This window comes from Grampus griseus (genome assembly GCF_964374135.1).
Source record: "Grampus griseus genome assembly, chromosome: 9".
NCBI lineage: Eukaryota > Metazoa > Chordata > Mammalia > Artiodactyla > Delphinidae > Grampus > Grampus griseus.
In genome coordinates this window covers 18,617,576-18,634,710 of record NC_139003.1, presented here as the reverse complement: position 1 = coordinate 18,634,710, position 17,135 = coordinate 18,617,576, and the positions used below count along the sequence as shown (strand labels likewise).

The following is a 17,135-nucleotide window of genomic DNA, read 5'->3' as shown; positions in this document are numbered from 1 at the left end:
TTTGGAGATTAATCCTTTGTCCATTGATTCATTTGCAAATATTTTCTCCCATTCTGAGGGTTGCCTTTTCGTCTTGTTTATGGTTTCCTTTGCTGTGCAAAAGCTTTTAAGTTTCATTAGGTCTCATTTGTTTATTTTTCTTTTTATTTCCATTACTTTAGGAGGTGGATCAAAAACGATCTTTCTGTGATTTATGTCAAAGAGTGTTCTTCCTATGTTGTCCTCTAAGAGTTTTATAGTGTCCATCTTACATTTAGGTCTCTAATCCATTTTGAGTTTATTTTTGTGTATGGTGTTAGGGAGTGTTCTAATTTCATTATTTTACATGTAGCTGTCCAGTTTTCCCAGCACCACTTATTGAAGAGACTGTCTTTTCTCCATTGTATATCCTTACCTCCTTTGTCATAGATTAGTTGACCATAGGTGCGTGGGTTTATTTCTGGGCTTTCTGTCTTGTTCCATTGCTCTATGTTTCTGTTTTTGTGCCATAACCGTATTGTCTTGATTACTGTAGCTTTGTAGTAGAACTAGTCGGAAGTCAGGGAGTCTGATTCCTCCAGCTCTGTTTTTTCCCCTGAAGACTGCTTTGATTATTCAGGGTCTTTTGTGTCTCCATACAAATTTTAAGATTTTTTATTCTAGTTCTGTAAAAAATGCCATTGGTAATTTGATAGGGATTGCACTGAATCTGTAGATTGCTTTGGGCAGTACAGTCATTTCACAATATTGATTCTTCCAATCCAAGAACATGGTGTATCTCTCCATCTGTTTGTATCATCTTTAACTTCTTTCATCAGTGTCTTATAGTTTTCTGTATACAGGTCTTTTGTCTCCCTAGGTAGGTTTATTCCTAGGTATTTTATTCTTTTTGTTGCAGTGGTAAATGGGAGTGTTTCCTTAATTTCTCTTCCAGGTTTTTCATCATTGGTGTATAGGAATGCAAGAGATTTCTGTGCATTAATTTTGTATCCTGCAACTTTACCAAATTCATTGATTAGCTCAAGTAGTTTTCTGGTGGCATCTTCAGGATTCTCTATGTATAGTATCATGTCATCTGCAAACAGTGACAGTTTTACTTCTTCTTTTCCAATTTGTGTTCCTTTTTCTTCTCTGATGGCCATTGCTAGGACTTCCAAAACTATGTTGAATACTAGTAGTGAGAGTGGACATCCTTCTCTTGTTCCTGATCTTAGAGGAAATGCTTTCAGTTTTTCACCATTGAGAATGATGTTTGCTGTGGGTTTGTCATATATGGCCTTTATTATGTTGAGGTAAGTTCCCTCTATGCCCACTTTCTTGAGAGTTTTTAATCATAAATAGGTGTTGAATTTTGTCAAAAGCTTTTTCTGCATCTATCAAGATGATCATATGGTTTTTATTCTTCAGTTTGTTAATATGGTGTATCACATTGATTGATTTGCATATATTGACGAATCCTTGCATCCCTGGGATAAATCCCGCTTGATCATGGTGTATGATCCTTGTAATGTGTTGTTGGATTCTGTTTGCTAGTATTTTGTTGAGAATTTTTGCATCTATATTCATCAGTGATATTGGTCTGTAATTTTCTTTTTTTGTAGTATCTTTGTCTGGTTTTGGTATGACGGTGATGGCGGCCTCATAGAATGAGTTTGGGAGTGTTCCTTCCTCTGCAATTTTTTGCAAGAGTTTGAGAAGGATGGGTGTTAACTCTTCTATAAATATTTGATAGAATTCACCTGTGAAGCCATCGGGTCTTGGACTTTTGTTTGTTGGAATATTGTTAATCACAGTTTCAATTTCATTACTTGTGGTTGGTCTGTTCATATTTTCTCTGTCTTCCTGGTTCAGTCTTGGGAGGTTCTACCTTTCTAAGAATTTGTCCATTTCTTCCAGGTTGTCCATTTTATTGGCATAGAGTTGCTTGTAGTAGTCTCTTAGGATGCTGTATATTTCTGTGGTGTCTGTTATAACTTCTCTATTTTCATTTCTAATTTTATTGATTTGAGTCCTCTCCCTCTTTTTCTTGATGAGTCTGGCTAATGGTTTATCAATTTTGTTTATCTTGTCAAAGAACCAGCTTTTAGTTTTATTGATCTTTGCTATTGTTTTCTTTGTTTCTATTGCATTTATTTCTGCTCTGATCTTTATGATTTCTTTCCTCCTGCTAACTTTGGGTTTTGTTTCTTCTTCTTTCACTAGTTCCTTTAGGTGTATGGTTAAGTTGTTTATTCGTGAATTTTCTTGTTTCCTGAAGTAGAATTTTATTGTTGTAAATTCCCCTCTTAGAACTGCTTTTGCTGCATCCCATAGGTTTTGGATCGTCATGTTTTCATTTTCATTTGTCTCTAGGTATTTTTTGATTTCCTGTTTGATTTCTCCAGTGATCTCTTGGTTATTGAGTAACGTATGGTTTAGCCTCCATGTGGTTGTGTTTTTTACGTTTTTTCCCTGTAATTCATTTCTAATCTCATAGCATTGTGGTCAGAAAAGATGCTTGATATGATTTCAATTTTCTTAAATTTATTGAGGCTTGATTTGTGACCCAAGATGTGATCTATCCTGGAAAATGTTACGTGCACACTTGAGAAGAAGGTTTAATCTGTTTTTGGATGAAATGTCCTATAAATATCAATTAAATCTATCTGGTCTACTGTGTCATTTAAAACTTGTGTTTCCTTATTAATTTTCTGTTTGGATGATCTGTCCATTGGTGTAAATGAGGTGTTTAAGTCTCCCACTATAACTGTGTCACTGTCGATTTCCTCTTTTATAGCTGTTAGCAGTTGCCTTACGTGTTGAGGTGCTCCTATGTTGGGTGCATATATATTTATAATTGTTATATCTTCTTTTGGATTTATCCCTTGATCATTACGTAGTGTCCTTCCTTGTCTCTTGTAACATTCTTTATTTTAAAGTCTATTTTATCTGATATGAGTATTGCTACTCCAGCTTTCTTTCGCTTTCCATTTGCATGGAATATGTTTTTCCATCCCCTCACTTTCAGTCTGTATGTGTCCCTAGGTCTGAAGTGGGTCTCTTGTAGACAGCATATATATGGGTCTTGTTTTTGCATCCATTCAGCAAGCCTGTGTCTTTTGGTTGGAACATTTAATCCATTCACGTTTAAGGTAATTATTGATATGTATGTTCCTATTCCCATTTTCTTCATTGTTTTGGGTTTGTTTTTGTAGGTCCTTTTCATCTCTTGTGTTTCCCACTTAGAGAAGTTCCTTTAGCATTTGTTGTAGAGCTGGTTTGGTGGTGCTGAATTCTCTTAGCTTTTGCTTGTCTGTAAAGCTTTTGATTTCTCCGTCGAATCTGAATGAGATCCTTGCTGGGTAGAGTAATCTTGGTTGTAGGTTCTTCCCTTTCATCACTTTAAGTATATCATGCCACTCCCTTCTGGCTTGTAGAGTTTCTGCTGAGAAATCAGCTGTTAACCTTATGGGAGTTCCCTTGTATGTTAATTGTCATTTTTCCCTCGCTGCTTTCAATCCTTTTTCTTTGTCTTTAAATTTTGCCAGTTTGACCATATGTCTCAGTGTATTTCTCCTTGGGTTTATCCTGTATGGGACTCCCTGTGCTTCCTGGACTTGTGTGGCTATTTCCTTTCCCATGTTAGGGAAGTTTTCAAGTATAATCTCTTCAAATATTTTCTCTGGTCCTTTCTTTCTCTTTTCTCCTTCTGGGACCCCTATAATGCGAATGTTGTTGCATTTAATGTTGTCCCAGAGGTCTCTTAGGCTGTCTTCATTTCTTTTCCTTCTTTTTTCTTTATTCTGTTCCACAGCAGTGAATTCCACCATTCTGTCTTTCAGGTCACTTATCTGTTGTTCTGCCTCATTTATTCTGCTATTGATTCCTTCTAGTGTATTTTTCATTTCACTTATTGTATTGTTCATCTCTGTTTGTTTGTTCTTTAATTCTTCTAGGTCTTTGTTCAACATTTCTTACATCTTCTCGATCTTTGCCTCCATTCTTTTTCTGAGGTCCTGGATCATCTTCACTATCATTCTGAATTCTTTTTCTGGAAGATTGCCTATCTCCACTTCATTTAATAGTTTTTCTGGGGTTTTATCTTTTTCCTTCATCTGGTACCTAGTCGTCTGCCTTTTCATCTTGTCTATCTTTGTATGAATGTGGTTTTTGTTCCACAGGCTGCAGGATTGTAGTTCTTCTTGCTTCTGCTGTATGCTGTCTGGTGGATGAGGCTATCTAAGAAGCTTGTGCAAGTTTCCTGATGGGAGGGACTGTTGATTGCTGTTGTTTAAATTTTCTTTTATTTTATTCTTTATCCATCATATATTTTATTGATTTTTAATTAAATGGAAAGAAAAAGGGCTGAATACAGTCTCATTTCTCTGCCATTTGCTTGAATGTTTTCTTTCCCTCCTATTTATCTCATTTTCTCCCAGCATTTTGTCTTTCTTTTTCTTTTTTCTTTTTTCTTTTTTTTTTTTGGTACGTGGGCCTCTCACTGTTGTGGCCTCTCCCGTTGTGGAGCACAGGCTCCGGAGGCGCAGGCTCAGCGGCCATGGCTCACGGGCCCAGCCGCTCTGCTGCATGTGGGATCTTCCCGGACCGGGGCACGAACCCGTGTCCCCTGCATCGGCTGGCGGACTCTTAACCACTGCGTCACCAGGGAAGCCCTTGTCTTCCTTTTCAAATTGCATTCACCCAAGACCAAGACATTCAGTGAAATTTTCACATGGTAAGTTGCATATCCCGATGTATAAATATTAAAAACATGGCTCGGTGGTATAACAAATATTGGAGAGGCTGAGGGATTGTGCTCTTGTCCAAGGATCTGATTTTACCATTTGTTCTTGGTTTTAGAAATAGGTTGGATGTTCTTTCTTTACTTGTATTAGTTACAGGTGGCCTAGAGATAGGCATTTACTGCCTTCGGAGTCTCTCCATTTATTTCCAGTCTTAACAGTACCATACAAATCAGTGGCTTCCTAGAAAAGTGCTGGGTAATGAGAGAAACAGAAAGCAATACCGGCACGCCTGTTCATCTTCCAGATTTAAGGCCTTGAAAGTGCTCTGAATAGTCATGAAAGTAAAACTGTATACTTCTTCCTTAGACCTCTATTTTATAGCAGTCTCTATTTGTGTAACCTTTTTCATGATGTTGACTACTAACTATATTTTATTTTTAGCACTATAATATGGTAAAATAGAAGCCTGCAGCTATTTAGCTAAATGAGATGGTATGAGCTGTAGCTCCCCAAGAGCCGTCTAATCTAGTGTCTCTTTATACAGGTGTGACAGACTAGTAGAATGGTTTATTTATTCCTTCAGTCAGTGTTTCTTGAGCACCATCCATGTGCATTGTACCAGTGATAAAACTGTAAAACAAGCAGACATGAGTCTTGCCCTCCTGGCAGCTTACACTCTGCTGTGAGATTAGATAAGTAAATGCTAACAAGACAGTTTGATGGGTGCTATGATGAGGGAAGTAAAGAGCCTCTGTGACAGGAGAAATAAAAAATAAGTGGGATGTGAGATTTGAGGCGGGGGGAACAGGTGCCTGAGATCCAGGCAGAAAGAACAACAGGCACATTTGAGTTTTTTGGCTGCGTTGAGTTTTTGTTGCTGCACACAGGCTTTCTCTCGTTGCGGCAAGCAGGGGCTACTCTTTTGTTGCGGTGCATGGGCTTCTCATTGTGGTGGCTTCTCTTGTTGCGGAGCATGGGTTCTAGGCATGCCGGCTTCAGTAGTTGTGGCACACAGGCTCAGTAGTTGTGACACACGGGTTTAGTTGCTCCGCGGCATGTAGGATCTTCCCGGACCAGGGCTCAAACCCGTGTCCCCTGCATTGGCAGGCGGATTCTTAACCACTGCACCACCAGGGAAGCCTGGCACATTTGATTAACTGAAAGTACACTGTAGTGTGGCTAAGCTTGAAGCATGGAGGAAGATGGCAGAAGACCAGAAAAATAGACAGGGGTCTGATCATAAGGGGTCTCTAAGCAGGGGAGTGTCATGATCACAGCTGCATTTTAGCAAGTGTCCCCTGTGGGCAGTTTGGGAGGGCGCTTGGGGAGGGAAGGCTGGAGATGAGGAGACTGGTTAGGATATAGTGACAGGTGATAATGGCATGAATTAGAAAGTGGTATGCAGTTACAGGAAAGTGGACAGAGTAGTGGCTTCCTGGAATTTGATACTCAGACACAGTATGTGCTGGAATCTTCTCTGTTTGTGATCTCTTAAATTGTGTCCAGCAGTTTATTGACATATATTTGCATTGGGCATTGGGACCAATTTAATTTGCCTACCAAATGCCCTAGGAATACGTGGGCTTTTGTGGACACCCAGTGAAAGAGTTCCCTTACTAACAATATGGCATGCTATAAATGTGCTTGAATTTGGATGTGCTCACAGCCAAGCCTCTGCCTAAATATGTGCAGTAACAAGTTATTTCTTGAAGCAATCTGGTCCAGGGTTGAGATTCTAAATCTTCATGCTTCTGAATCACACTAAAAAAATTTCTACTTCCTCAGCTGCCTGCTAGCCCTTCTTAGGCATTGTTTCTTCTTCCTCTTACATTTTCCTGGATTTAGTAATATTTTATTATTTGGCCTGGCCTTCTGGATTCCTTTCCCTCCCGATCATCTCCTCCTCTCCATGGACTTGGTGTGTTAGGATCCTCAGTGACAGCTGGCCAGTGAATTGGCCTTTAAGAATGTCTGACTCACCCTTAGACTTTCAGTGCCAGTGTTGTATTCTGGGGTTAATCGCGAACACAGCTCTTTGTCTGTTAAATGAAACTAACAGGGAGTATGGCTCCCATTACAAACCATGATTTAATTAATTTTCCATGATTTAACTAGTAAATAATAAACTCATGGAAATGTAACTTACAATTGAAATTATATTTAGACAGGAGAGAGGAACGATGTTGAAGGTGGTGGCCCAAGCAAATTGCTTCGTCTGAAATCTGGCACCATGTTTTTCTGAGTTTAATGAAACATTGCTTTCACTGTGAAGCATTTCCTTTTCAAGACATTCACTTTTGGGCAGCATACTACACAGCGAACATTTCTATATGTGAAAATTGGATGACAGGTTCAAAAAACCGCAGGTCATCTTAGGTCCTTCTTGACAGAAAGTTCCGTAGTGGATGCTGGTTCTGCCCTAGCTTTCTCCGTGTCAGTGAAGCCATCTCTTTATTTACCTGCCTAGAAGCTTCAGATTGCTTCTTTGCTTTGTCTTCCTTTTAGAAATTCTGAAAAAATCCCTGCTACTCAATTCCTTTGTTGGAAAATGCAAATTCAGTGCCGTGTGTATAGGCTATGCTAAGGGTGTGTGGTACAGGATGCCAAGTCAGCGAGTTATCTATCCTGACTGTCATGGACACCAGTAGACAGAAGGTCTCAGGTCCCTGCCAAGGGGTATAAAGAAATTCCAGTGCATGCAAACAGCACAACAAACGTCATGGTGTTTTGACAGCCTTCTCTTAAAATGTGCTCTTTCCTGTGTATACAATTTAAATGTAATGTTAAGACCTTTAAATTTATAGTATAGCTAATTCTTGATTTTAAGGAAGGGGAACAGCGGTATGAATTAGAAAAGTTTGTCTGTCTTTGACTTTGAAGTGGAGAAGATTTTGAGGTTGTGAGTTTACCCTCTTAGTGTGATACTAAAAGGACTTGACTTTGGTGTCATCCTGTGGTTGTTACTTAGTCACGTTACTTTACTGCTGTGCCTCAGTTTCATCATCTGTAAAATAAAAACAGTAGCACCTACCTCATGTCTTTCTGTGAGGAGTCAATGAAATAGCATGTCAAGTGTCTAGCTACCTGCATCTCCTGTTTTAAAACCATAGGATAATCTAAAAATCAGTTTGTGTTCCCAGAACTTAACATTGGGAAGTCAGCATGGTCTGAAATCAACAGTCCTGGTCTAGATGGGAGCCCCATAGTCTAGTTCTGGGACCGATACTGGCCTGCTCTGTGGCCTCGGGCAAGTCATTTTTATAGTCATCTTAAAATGGAGCTCATCACAGCTGCCATCCACTTAACATGTTTGATTAATTCATTCATGTCACAAATCTTTAGTAAATGCCTACTGTGGGCCAGGCATTGGGAATGCAGTGGCAGATAAGATCAACAAGATAAAGTCCTCTCCTCATGATTTGTATGTCCTGCTGGAGAAGATAGGAAAAAACAGATAAGAGAAGGCAGTTTGGGTGATGGAGAGTAATTGGGGGCATGGTGGGCTGGGGTAGGGATGCTATTTCAGGTAGTGGGCAGAAAAGGCCTCTTTGGTTGAGCTGAGAATGCCATTCAGCTTTGGAATCATGGCTTCCCGTGGGAGGTTCGTACATAGTACTGATAAGTGTGGCAGGAATAAGGAATGAGCTGGTCTCTGCCCTCAAGCAGCAGAGGAGATGGGGTCCTGAATAGGGGACTGGGAGGAGTTGGTGGCAGGCACTGAGGCTCAGGGTGGATAAAGAAGAGGTGCAGAACCCATCCGCAGGTGGTCAGGAAAGGCCTTTTGGGGGTGACCCTTAAATTGAGTCCTGAAGACAAGTGGGCTAACCTGGCAGAGGAGCGGGGAGGGAAGCGTTACAGAAAAAGCCCATAGATCAGAGAGAGCATGAAAGCACTTGGGTGGAAAGTGTATGGGTAATAAATACTGTTATACTTCTTAAAGTATTATGATGTGATGTCAGAGGTGGTGATTCAGAAGGTGATAAAGAACAATGAGTGAAAGTTTGGTGTCGATAATCTAAAAGTTTTTATAATCCCTATGAAGTCTAGCAAGTGAATGTAGTCTAGCACTGCCAGAGCTCAGGGTTCTCAGAACAATGTTACTTGATGTTTCGTGGATCAATTTTAATTTTTGAAAACATACTTTACACCAAAACCTTTTCCATTTTGAATTTCAAGCTAATAGAAAGAGACGAAGTTCTCTGCATTCTGTTTTCAGGGCCTGTCACACCACAAGACGGCCGTACTTTGGAGAAGGGGAGCGGGTTGATTATCATTTTATCTCTCAAGAAGTTTTTGATGAAATGCTAAACATGGTAAGACTGCTCTTTATATTTAATGCACGAGAAATGTATGTTCTGTGGTAGAAATATTAGGAAATAGTGTTAAGAAAGAGAATTATATTTGTGTTTTTCCTGAGAGATGTGTTCTTATTGAGTTGGTTCTTTTCTTAAACCATTTGATACATCACTGTTCACATGCTGCTTTATTTTATGATCTTGGAGAAAATATTGTATATTTCCAATGACACTGAATAAATAGACGTTTTAAGAAAATGGAAGAAAGCACCACGAAAAGATCTTGAGATCTGTGTTTATCAGGTGCTGCTCTATTGGTCAGATTTGACTCAAGATAAACAATTCCCAAAGACTTGATGTGATGCAGCAAGCTTGGGAATGGAGCCCTTACCGGGGGTTGGGGGCGGCGTGTTCTGTCCCGAGACCACTCCCTCTGTTTGGTATCACTGGTGCTTTCTAATTGTTGTGACCCTAAACACCATTTCACACTGGTGAGTCCCAGCCAGTTGGTCTTCCCTGGACACATACACAGACTTGACCTTCCACCATAACATCGCTGTGTTGAGAAGTCCTAAGTCCTGGAGGTCATTAATGCATGTGGAAGCTCTCGACAGTAGACAGGAGAAGTTTCCTCATTTCTTTGAGGTCTGTGTCTTTCCTAGGTGAGGATAACTACCCTGCCCTTGTTCATTTCATTGGAGCTCTGGGCGACCTTATTCACCCATGACTTCAGTTAAACAGAAAGAACATCTCATATCTTTATCACTACCGATGGATCTGTAAGCCTTTTATTTTCTCTTCACCTTGGGCCTTATTTTTGTTTATATTATCATTTTTTCTATCACCAAATGAATCCTACACAACTCTTTTTTTTCCCCCTGAAGCTTCCTGAAGGACGGGATTAAGGACTAGTCTATGCTTCTGCTTTTGAAAGATTACCATCTAACCAGTGATACTCTTACAGCTACATCCCTCCTCCCCTCCCTCCCCTTCTCCATCCTCCATTCTTTTTCTGCCCCATCCCCAGATAATAGACCTGGCTTATACCTCAGTGCTCATAACTGTGGAGCATTTAAGCATAGGCTCTGCAGTTGCCACGAGTTTAATTTTGAATGACCAGCTTTACACATGGTGCGTATTTTCTCTTGCATTCACAGAGAAACCCAAGTGAAAAAACCCTATAATCCCTAGGCCATTTTCCCTTTAATCTTGTCAAAAGAACATCTTGGAAATTCTTTATGAGTTTCTCTCCTAGGGCTACGTTTTAGAAGTTCGGTTTTATGTACCAAGGGTACTCTGAGACTTTATATTTCTAAAAGCCGTTAAGAGAAACCTGAGGAGTTATCTTGATATTAGTAAGAAGCATTCTCTTAAGACTCTTTGGGTTGAAAGACAGCTAGTTCCCAAAATTGATGTTAATTTCTTGTTAGAGTCTGGGGCATTTTTTCTTGATTTAGTTCCACTGTTCTCAGTGCCCCATGTGCTCCTCTGATGTTTCATACCTTATCAAATCTGTAATCAAGTAAGTCTGGTTCAGTTCCTAGTCTGAGAAATCACTGTACTTTTGTACTATATTTAGTCTTCTAGTTTTACTCCCTCTATGGGAGTGCTTGTGTGTTTGAGAAGTACTCATTTTTCCTGCTTCTGCTAACATATTACTTCACTGTAAGGGCATCATCATATTCAACTTGAATTTTGCTTCAAATCTTCTTTTCTTTCAAGTGAGCTTGAGGCTGTTTCATGAAGAGAGACAAACCTAGACATTAGAAACTTGTGACACATTGTCAGGTGAGCCAATCACGCCCACACACTCAGCCTCTGTACACAGAGCCCCTCTCCATGCACGTTCCCCTAGCCAGCCTGCCCCCTCCCAAGTCACAGTACCCCTTGACAGACAGCCTGGGCACACCCCACCCCAGCATGCCTGCTGTGGACAGTCACACCTCTCCACTCTGACAGGTACACATAGACTAGCACATGCTTCCATATACACTCCACACCCCCCCCAAAAACAAAGATCATCCCCCCATGTGCCCACAGATGCGTGAACCCTTCTTAAGCCCATATACACAGTCACTTACCTGCAGAGACTCTTGTACTCTTGTGGAAGTAAGATCACAGATCTGGAGGTCTCTGAGATATGATTATTGCTATTTATTAAGAAATCCACAGGCAGGAAGCGGTGAAAGGAGTATCACCCTCTGGAAGCTGGGGGACCACTCATCTCAATTCTTAACAAATCAGTGGAACAAGGCCTGTTTTATATACACAAGTACAGTGCAAGATTTCTCCCAACCTTACATCCTTCCAGAAAATGTTTTTGGGATCCACAGAGGGAGGCCCTTGTACACACAAGTAAACAAACTCCTAGTATATATCTGAAAAGTGATTCAAATATACATTATGAAAACAGAGTGAGTCACAGTAAACAAGAGACTCAGGTGTCTGTCTATATAGATATAATATAGATAGTAAAAGGAAAGGAGTCACAGTATTTGTCCCAAAGAACACAGTATGACATTGAGGGAGTAAAGTAAAAGGATATTTATTGCTGGGTCTTTAACTTATAGAATATATGACATAAATGTCTTCTGATTATGGTGGATGGGGGTTTTCCTCATCACCCGCAACAGACACATCCCCCAGAGACCCACCCTCCTGAGGGACACCGTATGTCTCCTAGCCTTCTAACAACCCCCCGCCAGGCAGCGCCCCCCCCCCCCACAACATACACACACGCAAATCTCCAGAACATCTGGGCCAGGAGGCACAGGGCAGCATCAAAGACCCCTGACTGCTACTGTTTTTAATGACGGCGCTGCCTTTTGCTGGGCTTCAATTGACGGGATTTGGCCTTGGGAGTTTTCACTTCATTATTTATTTCAAAATCATGTTATCTGAGGAGTCACGGTGGCTAAGGATGTCCACATTTTTATTCCTTCTGTTGTCATCAGCGTCCCAGTTTAGATTAAATCTTGTTGTCTAATAAATATAATATCATCAAAGGAAAAGTCAGACAATTTTTTTTAATACATTTATTTATTTATTTTTGGCTGCGTTGGGTCTTCATTCCTGCGCACGGGCTTTCTCTAGTTGCGGCGAGCGGGGTCCACTCTTCGTTGCTGTGCGTGGGCTTCTCATTGCGGTGGCTTCTCTTGTTGAGGAGCACGGGCTCTAGGCGCGTGGGCTTCAGTAGTTGTGGCTCGTGGGCTCTAGAGCACAGGCTCAGTAGTTGAGGCGCACGGGCTTAGTTGCTCCGCGGCACGTGGGATCTTCCCAGACTAGGGCTCAAACCCGTGTCCCCTGCACTGGCAGGCGGATTCTTAACCACTGCGCCACCAGGGAAAGTCCAGTTCAAACAATTTTGAGAGATGTGTTCTACTTGCTTTTTTTTTTTTTTGCACGAGACTACAGTTTCAGGAAGAACTGGGCTTCCAGAATATAGAGAGAAGGCAGTATTTGTACCTCAGATGACTAGAGGGCACACAATACTGATGCTGAATACATTTGGGGCAGTTTCAATAAAAAGCTATGTTTATAAGGAAAAGCAGGATGGGTCTGTTTTTCATCTTTTATCTCAGGACGCAAAGGTTTATGGATGTCGCTGTAATTCATGGCCTTCAGGCTTATCTGGGAATGCAAGGCACTTGAGAATGGAAGCTTTTGGGGGAGACCTGGTGTACTGGCATAGCCGAAATGGCTGAGGCAAAGGGTGAACTATTAGTTTTGCTTTCTCAGTAATGAAGGTTTATAGTGCAGGTTTGGCAGGAAGTGGGTAAGTAAGCAAAATGATCTGTTTATCATAAGCTTCACTGCCTTCACTCCGCTCTAACGTTTGGTCAGCTGGTTATTTCCAAAAGCCTAATATTTTTTGGCCAGCTGGGAATTCTGAATGAACTTCTGTATCACAGTTTGGTATTAAGTTTCATCAACCCATTGTCATCCTTATACAATTGCTAATATTTATACGTTTTGTGGAATCGTATAAAAGTAAGACATCAAATCATTTTATTTATATTAAATTCCGTGATGGCAGCCGTTACAGGAAAATCTTTGCACTTCTTACATTGCAGGGGAAATTTATTCTGACCTTTAATTACGGTAATCACAAGTATGGATTAAGTAGGGACACCATAGAAGATATCGCAAGAGATGGTTTAGCAAGCTGTGTTCATATGGAAATAGAAGTAAGTGCTTTTCATTCAGTCGATTTCTTTTTAGTGCGTAAATGTGTATATATGTGGGATTGGGGAGGGGGCTGCAGTGTGTGGATCTACAGTGTGTAGGCCGAACACTGCTAGGCCCAAGAGGAATGCATACAGATGTGTGAGATTTTAAGTTCGTAATTAGCTTAGGGGAAGAAAGATACAAATAATTCAAATGACAGGAGTTGGATTACAATACTAGACATCACCCAAATGCTATGGAGTAAAACTGCCACTCAAGATTTATTTTCTAAGTTATCTCCTCACTAAATTATCCGTTTTTCTTTTTAGAGCACTGGTCTCTGTATAAGTGATAGCAGATAAAATGTTTCCTACAGGGTGTGGAACTGGTTCCCTGTCCACACAGGACAGTGGCAGGGCCCTGCCACTGACCTTGTCCCTTCCTCCTCCAGGGAAGGCGCATGGGCCATGCTGCCATTTGATTCCAGCTGCTCACTGGTTTACTATCTTTTCATACTTTGAGCAATTTAGACTTGCAGATTTCAGGAGATCTTTCTCTCTTCCCCAGTATCTTCCCCCAGTGATCTTCTGTAATTAGAATATACAGAAGTCTCTCTAAAATCAACTCCAGAGTAAAACCAGGAATTTCCTACTCATTTGTTTTAAAAATATGTGGCTTTATTAACTATTTGAAATCTTCAGACAGTTGATTGGTTTTTTGGTTTTCCTTTACTATCGACTTGAATCTCCCTTAAAACTTTTTTCCTCTCTGACTTCCAAGAGCAGGAGACTGGGATTCCTTTTCAGCCCTTTGTATTGGTCTAAGTGTTGCCTCACTTCAGTGAAACTGGTCACATTTCTTCCAGTTCGTTAATTTTCCTAACTTAAAAATCCTGCAATTCTTATCATTCTGCAGTTGATTGGTTGTGCATCCTTAAGAAGGTTTACTTTGTTTCTATGCTAATTAGCCAAAAGAAAGACCTTTTCCCTAAAATGTCTTCCTTGGACATGGCAGAAACAAAAATTAATGCAACTTTGAGTGCAGACTCACCAGCTCCTGTGTCTGACTTTTTCCAGTTTAATGGTTCTGAGTTCTGGCCCCTGTTTTACTTTTTTCCTTCCTGAGAGCTTTCTCCTACTCATTTCTAAGAGGTTGAGTCCATAAACCAGGCTTTATTCCTGACTCTTCCGAGCTAAACCATTTTTCCCAACTGTCCTCATCATTGACTCTTGTAGACATTGTTTTTGAAAAGATCCTGTATTTCTTCCCCCTGAATTTTTAAAAACAAAGATTTTGAACATTGAGTTAAATTATTGATGGTAGGATTGAGGTGGAAGAAACTTTAGAGTCCATTTGGAGTAGCTCTTCCATTTCACAGATGAGGACCCTGATTACTCAGGGAGCTTGAGGGATTTGCACAGAGTCACAGAAGCTGGACAGCTGCAGCCCTGACCCAGCCCTCCAGATCCTCAGAGCACTACCTGCCACTGCTTCCCTGGTTGTGTGGGCTCCCGGTTAGCAGGTTATCATGAGCTTGGCCTTCCCATGCTCTGGGTACAGGCTGTGAGATATGATAGGAACCAGCCAACCAGGTTGCTGGTTTAGGAACAGGAAGGGCCCAAGTTGATGACAAAAGGGTAACAGAGGAGCCTTGCTCTATGGTAAGATCTCTGTCTCCTGGGGCTGCAAGGATGCCTTTTGAAATGTAGAATTGAAATTACTTTTCAGTAATAAAGATGCAGTGAGCATACCTATTTGTCTCTAGCAGTTTTCTCTTTTAAGAGTCATATGCATTAGAATGATTAGTTAGAGGATAACCAGGTAGGATAAATTCTTATTTTTCCAGTGATAATGTGATATTTGATGAGCAGAGAGAAGTAACCTAATCCTGGGATACTTGTAGGAAAATAATAGCTAATTATACAGGTAAAATAAATTCCTCAGTACTTATTACACCCATGTTGTCATGTATCTTCTAAATGATTTCTAAATTGTGTCTCTGTTTCTAACTGATTATCTTTTCTTTAAATGCATAGGGTGTAAGAAGTTTAAAACATTCGTATTTTGAGCCTCGATACATCCTGGTGGTACCCATGGACAAGAAAAAATATGAGGGCTACTTGAGGAGAAAAGGATTATTCAGTCGTATAGAGATTGAATTTACTGTCTCCAGAGTAGACCTTTATATTAAAATTCATCAGAAATATCCAGGATATTTTGATGCAGTAATCAATGCAGGTCAGTAACTTTCAGCAAAATTTTATTTTTGAAGTGTAAGTTTACTGGGGAAAAATCTGCTCTAAAGTACCTTCTTATTGTTGACCGAATGCAGTTTCTTGTGGTTGTAGGACTGAGGTCCCTGGTTGCTGGCTGGCTATCTGCCAAGGGTGACCCTCAGTTTTTTGAGGCTGCTCTCAGGTCCTACCTACATGGCCCCCTCCATCTTCAGGCCAGCAATAGCCCATCAAATCCTACTCATGCTTCGAGTCTCTGCCTTCCTCTTCTGCAACCAGAAAACCTCCTTTTATGGGGATCATGTGATTAGAGTAGGCCCACCTAGATAATCTCCTTTTTGATTAGCCCAAACTCAGTTGATAAGTAACCTTACTTACATTCGTGAAAATCCCTTTGCCATATAACCTAACGTAATCACAGGAGTCGTAGCTCATCATGTTCACAGGTTCTGCCCACACTCAAGTGGGGGGGGGTGATTATACAAGGGTGAAGTGTCATTGGGTCTTAGAATTCTGCCTCCCACAGTATTCATAAAAGTAGATCTACTTAAAAAACCATCACCACAGATTGGCTCTATTTTGATATAATTCTGTTGCTTTAACATACATTCTCTTCCTTACTGTAGATGATCTGGATGTTGCCTACCAAACTCTGAGTCAGCTCATTAGAGAATACCTTGGATTGTCGGAGGCAACTGCCAAGAGTTTGGCTCCAACCACAGGTACTGCTCTGTCCCTTTTGTTCGGCATGGAAAGGAAAACAAATCTGTGGGTTGTTATTTGGGGACTCATCAACCTGTTCCCATGGGGCTGGTTCTGACTCTTTAATCCCTGTACTTCCTCTGGTCCCCACAAATAAGCTGCATGAGTCAGCCCTCTGGGCCAGTCCCTCTGCTTGTCAAGGTGACCATAATGGACCTCACAAGACTTTCCTTTAAGCAGTACCTTGGAGTACCTACTCATGGTAGGTATGGGTCAGCCCCACAGTTCAGAACTCCACCTCCTGGAAGTTTGGCTCCTAAGGGGGCTGAGGTGGTGTTCTGCTTGACAGCATTGTCCCAATCCAAGAGATTCTCTCCCCCTTCCTTTGCATTTCCATAGTCCTCAAAATGTTGCACTACAGAGTATAACGGAAGAGCACTGGTCGGGGGATGTGAGCCTGGTCCTGGCCCTGCTGCCCCCTGGGACAGGCTGCTTAGCTGTTCTGAGCTTCTGTCTTGTTAGATGGAATTAATGCTCCCCACCTGCCTCATGAATCATGCACAGCAAATGACGTGGGATGTATGCGTGCATCTCCTTGGAATCTAGGAATTCTAAAGCCCTAAATTAGAATTTTAGTACATGAGTATTTTGAGATGTATTTAACAGCTTCCCCCCAAATCCACCTCAGACCCCTTAGGATGGCTACTATGAAAAAGCAAAACAAAACAAAAAATAGAAAATGTGCTGGCAAGGATGTGGAGAAATTAGAAATGTAAAATGGTGTGGCTGCCATGGAAAACAGTATGGTGGTTCCTCAAAACGATTAAAAATAGAATTACCGTATGATCCAGTGATTCCACTGCTGGGTGGAAGAACCGAAAGAACTGAAAGCAGGTGTTGCACAGCCTTTGTACACCCACGTTCACAGCAGCATTATTCACAGTACAGTAGCCAAAAGGTGGAAGTAACCCAAGCAGTCATTGACAGATGAATGGATAAACAAAATATGGTTTATATGTACAAGGGAGTAGTAT

The 17,135-nt window shown here is 40.9% G+C and overlaps 1 protein-coding gene across 1 annotated transcript in view; it reads left to right on the top strand.

Moving 5' to 3' along the window:
• Positions 1-17,135, top strand: part of LRGUK (leucine rich repeats and guanylate kinase domain containing) — a gene marked incomplete at both ends in the record, with an annotated part of 117,997 nt that overhangs the window by 60,421 nt on the left and 40,441 nt on the right. The window contains 4 exons of the mRNA XM_082661412.1: positions 8,920-9,016; positions 13,072-13,185; positions 15,202-15,403; positions 16,026-16,121. Coding sequence (XP_082517538.1) covers positions 8,920-9,016; positions 13,072-13,185; positions 15,202-15,403; positions 16,026-16,121 — 509 coding nt within the window. The remainder of the gene's footprint in view (positions 1-8,919; positions 9,017-13,071; positions 13,186-15,201; positions 15,404-16,025; positions 16,122-17,135) is intronic.